Source organism: Molossus molossus, unplaced genomic scaffold (assembly GCF_014108415.1).
Source record: "Molossus molossus isolate mMolMol1 unplaced genomic scaffold, mMolMol1.p scaffold_m16_p_3, whole genome shotgun sequence".
NCBI lineage: Eukaryota > Metazoa > Chordata > Mammalia > Chiroptera > Molossidae > Molossus > Molossus molossus.
Genome location: NW_023425366.1, coordinates 53,448,178 through 53,456,538, shown reverse-complemented (window position 1 = coordinate 53,456,538; position 8,361 = coordinate 53,448,178). Strand labels below are relative to the sequence as shown.

Genomic DNA, 8,361 nt, shown 5'->3' with positions numbered 1-8,361 from the left:
TGTTTTACTCCCTGGTTTTGGTGGAGCACATTCTCAGTAGTCCCTTAGAGCACTTAGAATATAGAGTTTCCGAGGCCTAGAATGTCTTAAAATGTCGTTATTCTATCTAATACTTGACAGTTTGCTTGGGTATAGAATTCCATACCCCTTTGATTTATCATTTTGATGGCACTGCTCTATTGTCTTCTAGGTTCTGGTGTTGCCATTGATAAATCTGATACTATTCGGTTTCTCACTCCTTATAGTCTCACTTATTTTCCCTACACTTTTTCTCTCTCTGAAAACTTCTTAGATCTTTGTTCCCAATGTAATTCCCATTGTCATTTAAAATAATATGGTTTGGTGAATGCTTTTTATACAATAGGTTGGGTACATAATGTGCCTGTTCAATCAGGAGAATAATGTCATTATAAATGGAGAAATTCCTTATATTACCTATTTGATCATTTTTTTCACTCAATTTTTTTCTATTCTTTTTTCCTTGAATCTCTATTAGTCAGCTGTAGAACTTTCTGGATAGACTCTAATTTTTTTTTTTTTTTTCACAAGCAAAGAATATAATGTTTATTAAAACAAAGCCAAGGGAAACAAAGGACTTCTCCCTTCAAAATCCCACCTATTTAACACAGTTTTAATCAAGAAATGAGACACAAGTGCAAGAAATATGTACAGGTACACAAAGTGAGCGCTCACCAACCTAAACACGTTAATTGGACTGAAAACTAAAGCAATGCTTTGTAGTTGCCTGGATGTCCCTAGGGGACAGCAAGTCAATGCTTATCAGCCTTCCTCAGAAGAGACAATTTTGATTAATATCAGACCCATCTGACTTGGTCTATTAAGCCCTGAAGGAAGGATATTCCTCAGATATAAAAGATAGGTCCTTTGATTAATAATTCTGCCCTATTGCTATTCCGAGCATTAACAACCATGTGGCACCTCTAGACAGAGCGAGCCCGAGTTCGGGGAAGACGCGTGTACTGGACGCCCAGGTCCCACACACCACGTCCCGCCGTCTCTCCAGAGAGGCAGCCCAGGTTGTGAAGGTGTCACGACTGCAGCAGCAGACACTCCAGTTATAAAATTTAGTTCCCTGACTGCTGACTTAGGATCAGTTCCTTGGGACATAATTCCTGCTTGAAGATAATGAAGTCTCAATAAAACGGACAAAAGCCTGAAGAAAGAGAGTGACCGGTATCACACTACTCGCCCGCGGACCCCTTAGGTCTGACAGTTGACACCACGGCCGTCTGAGCATGTTTCCCTTTGCCTGCCAACGGGTTTGGAGATGCACCTAAGACAGGAAATGGCTTAGTCCACCATGAAGAGGCTCTGGGCACTGGGTAGCTAACATGAAATTGGTACACAGGGGGTGAGAGGAAATCCATTTAATTTCAGCTTTGTTTCCGAACTTCTGCCCAATTGGCACTGCGCTTCTCACATGGCTGCATTTCTCCTGATGTTTGCGATCAACCTTCTGCTGTATTCTCTGTAGTCCCCGGGCTTCACGTCCATCACAGTGGCCTTAATTCGAGATTCATCATTGTAGGTCTCTAGTTTGACCCTGATCTTGAATACGAACGATCGAAAGTTGGCATTCTGGAAAATTTCCTCAAATGCCTGCTCATTCTTCTCTTTTAACTCTCCAAGATAAGCAGTGCTTTGTCCGAGGATAGCCTCTGCAGACTCCTGGAAGCAAGTGACCCACTGATTCTCTTGATAATCGGCAATATTTACCAACAGGATCATGCGGTACTTGAAATTGGGAAATTCACGGTCACACTTCTCACAGCGGTATAATCCATTCTGTTGATCGATCACTTTCTTATTGCAGTCTTGAGTAGGGCAGGCCTGGTACATGGAGTTTTCTTTGCGAAGATACACCACTGTCGCCACGGAACTAAAGTAGTCTGCCTTGTCACCTTGGCCCAGGTTCTCTGATTTAACCTCATACAAAGTTTTCCAGTTGGTGTTGCTTCCTGCTATTCCTCCACCCTTTAGGTCCGAGATGGAAACACCATCTAAGGCTTGTCCTTCCGAGTCAAACCATCCACGAAGCTTATGGGCCTCTGGGATGTCAGGATTCACAATGACTGTGCTTGAAGACAGTACAGAGAGGCTCCGTCCACCAAAATCAGAAACTCTGGCTCCTTTGATAGCCATCACGGGTTGTCTAGAACCATCAAATATATCAGTATCTTCTCCCCACAGAGTGGCAGACACCATTTTCCCTGACATGTCCATCAAATAGATATTTCTCTTAGAAACTTCTCTGTTGTTAGACTTCACTGTGATTTTAATGGCATCTTCATAGTTCTTGCAGATCCCAATTTTGTCTATGAGTGAGTCCTTGGGTTTGCTCTCTAGATTATCAATCCTTGTGAAATCAAATTGAACTGTAGGTAGGTTATGACCATCTTCACAGGGCATGACAGAAGTCTCATTACTGAAGGTCATCTCCTAGTCGTTTTTGACAGCTGAGAATTGTTTGTTAGCAATCTTCAGAGTGCCTTTAGAGAAATAATAGACCTTGTTCATGTCGATGATGGGAAAGAACTTGTCCACTTGCTCATTGAAAGCAGTAGCTCTGATTTCACCACTTTCATCCACCAGTTCTATTGAGAAAAACTTCCCCTCCCCTCGGGAATTGCTCCAGGTGCGGATCTGACTTTTGTTGGTAACACGAGCACAAATAGTCCACTTGGATTGGTAAGGGGTGAGGCTGGCAATGGGTACCACTTTGGCCTGTGATCCCCCGGAACTGTTCACTAGGTTGGAACCTCCAGCTTTTCCAAATGTCTTTGAGGCACCATAAGCCTTAGGTACAGTGACACTCATTCCCGAGCTCCCGCTCTGTTGCTGGGGCCTGCTGGCTGGCGGACTGGCTGCTGAGACCAGAGAAGGAACTACCTGCTGCTGTCCATGTCCTTCAACATAGGGCAATGGGTTGCCAATCTTCACTCCAACTTCCTCAGCTGATTTCAAAACTTCTAATTCCATCAAAATAATTACTTTCCTTCCATCTTTCAGTGTGTTAACAATAAATCGGTTAATCTGGCAAATACAGTTGCTAGACAATTGTGACTCTTCAACAAGAAGGTTCAACTGTGTTGCCAACATAAAAGAGGATAGAGTGTTCAACCCATCGCTCATAAGCAGTCAATAACGGGGTGGACTATTCCCTGTAGTAATGGGACGAATGCTAATGACTTGGAGGATGGGTTTTATGGATGTCTCTCCCTGTTGCATTATGGCCGCAATGGCCCCTTCGCTCAGGTGGCCCACCATGGCTCCGCCGCGCCAACTCCTGCGTTTCCGATCCTCGGATGCACGGGACTCACTCCCTGGCTCCGGCGCGCTCTAAAGCAATTGGCTGACTCTAATTTTTTAAAATCTTTTCTCTCCTATTGCCTGTTAATCTTTTTTCTTAATGAATTTGTTTTATTAATTAATTTTTGTTACAGATGTTTCTCCTTTTTCCCCCACTGATTCCCCCCTCCCCCTCCCTCCCTGCCCTTTCCCCAGTTTGTTGTCCATGTCCACTGTTCATGCATACATGCATATAAGTTCTGTGGTTTATCTCTCCCCCACCACCCCCTCTTCTGGGGATTGTCAGTCTGTACCCCACTTCCACGTCTCTGGGACTACCCCATTCCTCAGACTGTTATGTTCATTGTATTCCACAAATAAGTGAGATCATATGATACTTGTCTTTCTCTGTTTGGCTTGTTTCACTTAGGATGATACTTTCCAGGTCCCTCCATGTCGTCTCAAAGGATAAGAGATCTTTCTTTCTTACAGCTGCATAGTACTCCATTGTGTACATGTACCACCACTGCTTTTTTATCCATTCGTCTACTGATGGACACTTGGGCTGTTTCCAGATCTTAGCTATTGTAAATAGTGCTGCTAGCCTGTTAATCTTTTTTCATCAACTCTCTGGAAGAGAGTCTTCTAATCTTTCCATTGAATTTTTAATTTCAGCTATCATGGCTTAAATTTCCAAGGTACTTTTTACTGTTCTCTATTTCTTCATAATATTCATTCCTTGTTTCATAGACCAAATATCATCTTCTCCTGTTTCTTTGAGGGTGCTAGAGTTGTGGGTTTGGGTCCCCCCCCCCCAACTCTGCTCTCTGAATTATTTTAATTTTCTTCAAGTTATTTCTTCTTTTTCTCCTTCTTCTCTTTCTTCTTTTTCTCCTTCTTTTCTTTCTCCTCCTCCTCCTCCTTCTTCCTCTTCTTCTTCTTCTTCTTTTGTTGTTGTTTTGTTCTCCTACAAGTCGGAGGTTTTCCTCAAGTATCTGATGAGCCTTAGTTGTCTGGTCAAATTTCAGAGTGAGATATAGATCATTGCAATGTGTGCTGGTGGGGCTTTTAAAATGGTAGGCTCTGCTTTAGGGAGATCAAGAGGTAAGCTGGCCTTTTAAAAGATCGGAGTCTGTAGACCTTTTCTTTGGAAAATGTAAGTCTCTTACAAAGAAGACTCCAGTCTTCTCTCAGTAGCTGCTGGGTGCTACAACCCTGGCTGTGTCTGTTCTGAAAGCTCAGAGGAAAAGGGGCTGATTTTTACTCAGCTCCCCTTTTTCAACAGGGCATCTTCCTCCCATCCTCCCCTAATATCTACCATGTTCTGATATTCTAGTTCAGGAACCTCTTTGTGTTCAAATTTTCCAGAGGATAATCACATCATTTCCAAATGTGGGAGAGGGAAACAGGAGGTAGTTGCTTGCTAGGTGGGGGCGGGGGAAAGACATGGGGTCTTACTTCTCTTTACACAACTTTCAATTAGCTCTCAGTTTTCATTTCATAATTACCTACATCCTCTATAACACCTAATGCCTCAGTCCCTGAGACCTTCTTCTCACTCACTGGTCCTCTCTCTGCCATTCTTCCATCTCAGCTTTCTCGGCCCTGCTGTACCCGTTACTGCTCTTAATCCACTTCTTCCAAAAGTTTTATGCCTCTAAGTGGCTGTTGTCGCCTATTCTTTGGAACATATATATTACGGCACTCTTCCAGACAGAAGGGATATAAATGCAAATTTTTTAATGTACCACATTTAATTGAAAATCCCTGACATGAATTTTCATTGAGGTTACAGGGAGATCATAGTTATTTCCCTTTACCTTGATTCCAATTCTTGCAGATATTTGGGCATCCTTATGACACATTTAGGGGAAACTGAAGTTCCAGTTTCTGTTTTTAATAGGTATCCCAGCATCCTATGACTAAAAACACTGCTGCCTTAATTGTCCTGGATGTAACACAGTGTTCTTTATGCCTGTGCCTGCTGTAAAGACTCCAGTTCAGTTGTTTTCCTTCTGCTGGGGAATGTATTCTGCCATCGGTTTGTTTGGTGATTCATATTCCCAGCTTTGGCATTAAGGGTGGGATAAGAGTGAGCGTTGTGTAATGTCATAACTTCCCTGTAGAAATCCAAATCACAAGGCCTTCAGATTGTTATACTCAAAGACTAAGGGTTGGCTGCCCAGAGAGAGTAAATGTTTTCACTAAAAGCAAAAGAGCAATCGTTTTGTAAGCACAAAACTGCGTTCTCTACCCCTCCTAAGAGCCATAAAATTGCTCAGTGTGAAAGGACTTCAAAAGTTGTCCAATCCAACCACTTATGCGATGCGCAGAGCCCCACCCCCATCGTGCCCCTTCCCCCTAAAAGGAGGGTTGAGAGGGACTTGGGCACCTCTGGTGTTTACTCTTCCTCAGGCAATGTCTTCACTCCTCACAGCTTTACCTGTTCTTATTTTTGTCATCCACAGCTTATTTGGCAGGAATCATGGGCCCAAGCTCTCTGCTAAGAGCTTCACAAACCTCTCATTTCATCCACATCACAGCCCTGGACGTGTTATTATTCTCACTTTGCAATTCAGAAAACTCCGAGGGATCACGGGCTTGCCCCAGGTCCCGCAGCTCTGGGTGCAGGGCCAGCGGGCGAACAGCGGCTCTCTAAGCTGTAGGTCCTTGTTTTCTCTGTTTGTTCCTTCTAGTGTCGAGCCCACACACCCCCTCTCATCGCCTCCACCCACTGGGGATATTTCTGTCTCTTGAGAGCAGAGAGGGAAAAGCCAAACATCTCTTCCACTTGAGCACTCTTCAGCTATTTCAAGATAGTTATCTGATGTCCTTTCCACTCCAGGCTAAAGCTTTCTGTAAAAAAAAAAAGCTCGCTGTATGTTTTAGAGGTATTAGGTGTACTTCTCCCTTCAGTTTCTAGGTTCTTGTCCTGCTTGTGGTACTGCGGGGCCACTGGTCCCGCCTCAGTGGGGCTTACACAGGGTCAGGTCAGCGTGTGGTGAGAAGCTGGTGCCCAGGGAGCAGTTCTGGCTGCACCAAGCCCACCTCTGTGAAGGGCCACGATGGGCCTGTATCAGCTGGGAACATCTGCTACGTCAGCCTCTGAAGCTACGCCACATTAATGGAGTCCCTTCAGGAGGAGACTAGCTACATCCCGGGCAGGATTAATTGCTTAATAAAAGGGTTCTCAAGTAGACTTTGTTGTGTACCATTAAAGCAGCTGCAAATGATAGGATTCACATCACGCGAACGCCCTGTGAATCCCGCCAGAGAGTCTGGTTCCTGGTGGCAAGTAGGTGTTTTTAATGTGCTGTTGCCCAGATTCGCCTGCTCTTAATCCTGTAAGAAGCTTATTCAAACTGCAGAACCTGGAGCTCACCCCAGACCCCCTAGGTCGGAATCTGCTGGGGAGGGGACCTGCAGTTTTAACACGTGTCTCCAAGGGATTCTCATTATTACCCAAGTCAGGAAAGCAGTTCTGAGGAGCTCATTGCCTGAGATTCTATTCCTTTTCCCCACAAACGGGGAGAAACAGTTGAACACAGTAGTGATGGTTGATTCTATGCGTCAGCGTCAGCGTGGCTGTGCCTGGGGCCCAGATCTGTGGCTCCACGTTATCCTGCTCGTTCGTCCCCTGAGGGTGTTTTTGGATGAGATTAGCATTTCAATGAGCGGGCTTTGGGTAAAGCACAGTGCCCTCCATAATGGGAGAGGCCTTATCCCACACTAGGCCTGAACCCAACGAAAACTCTTGCACAACCCGGGCAAGAGTGAATTCTGCACCTGCAATACCAGCTGTTCCGGGGAGGGGGTGGGAGATCTGAGAAGAGAAGAATTGAAGAGAGTCACAGTGTTTCTGAAGGGATGAGGGGAGCTGAAAGGTAACCGTCACCCTAGCAGTGAACAACAGCTCACCTCACACACAGGGCCAGGCCGAGGCCCACCTGACGCAGTGTTTGTTTCTGAGTCAGACTAACTGACGTATGATTGACATACCATGAAACTCACCTTTCTAAGGTGATGTTGGATGAGGTATGATGGATGCATAAACTCACGAAGTACTACAGTAAAGGTACAGCCTATATCCATGATCTCAAATGTTCCCAGCACCCCCTTTTAGTCACTTCCCTCTGCCATTTGGCAACAACTGATGTGTTTTGTCATTATAGTTTTTTTTATTTTTTAAATTTTTTCTTTATTGATTTGTTTTTAGAGAGAGAGGAAGGGAGAGGCAGAGAGAGACAGAAACATCAATGAGAGAGAACATCGGCCACCTCCTGCATGCCCCCCACTGGGGATTGGGCCCACAACCTGGGCATGTGCCCTGACCGGGAATTGAACCGGCAACCTCTTGGTGCATGGGTTGATGCTCAACCACTGAGCCACACCGGCAGGGCAGTTTTTAAATTTTTTTTTTTTATCCTCACTCGAGGACATTTTTGCATTTATCTTCAGACAGAGTGGGAGGGAGAGAGGGAGGAAAAGAGAGAGAGAAACATTGATGTGAGAGAGACACATAGTGTGGTTCCCACCCACATGACCCCAACCAGGGCTGGGGACCAACTGTAACCGAGGTACGTGCCCTTAGTGGAAACCAAACCTGGGACTCTCTGGTCCGAAGGCTGATGCTCTAACCACTGAGCAAAATGGCCAGGGCTTAAATTTTTTTAATCTTCACCTGAGGACATGCTCATTGACTTTAGAGAGAGGGGAAGGCAGAGAGAGAGAGAGAGAGAGAGAGATGTGAGAGAGAAACATCAATCAGTTGCTTTCCTGTATGCATCCCAACCAGGAATTGAAGCCACAACTCAGTAATGTGCTCTCACCAGGAATCAAACCCACCACCTTTCAGTGTATGGGACAATGCTCCAACCAACTGAGCCACTCCAACCAGGGCTGTCATTATAATTTTAAATTTTCTAGAATTCCACATAAATGGAATCACACAGATTGTAGGGTTTTCTGTCTGACTTCTACGCAATGCTCTTGAGTGTCATCTAACACTGCTGCATCTATCAATAGGTTTTTCTTTCTATTGATGAGTAGTAT

The 8,361-nt window shown here is 44.8% G+C and overlaps 1 protein-coding gene across 1 annotated transcript; it reads right to left on the bottom strand.

Moving 5' to 3' along the window:
- Positions 1 to 1,405: 1,405 nt before the first annotated feature.
- LOC118642194 (replication protein A 70 kDa DNA-binding subunit-like) lies at positions 1,406 to 3,319 on the bottom strand. The gene is given in 1 exon segment (XM_036279788.1): positions 1,406 to 3,319. A coding segment is annotated over 1 exon segment (1,851 nt). The 5' UTR covers positions 3,289 to 3,319; the 3' UTR covers positions 1,406 to 1,437.
- Between the last annotated feature and the right edge of the window lie 5,042 nt (positions 3,320 to 8,361).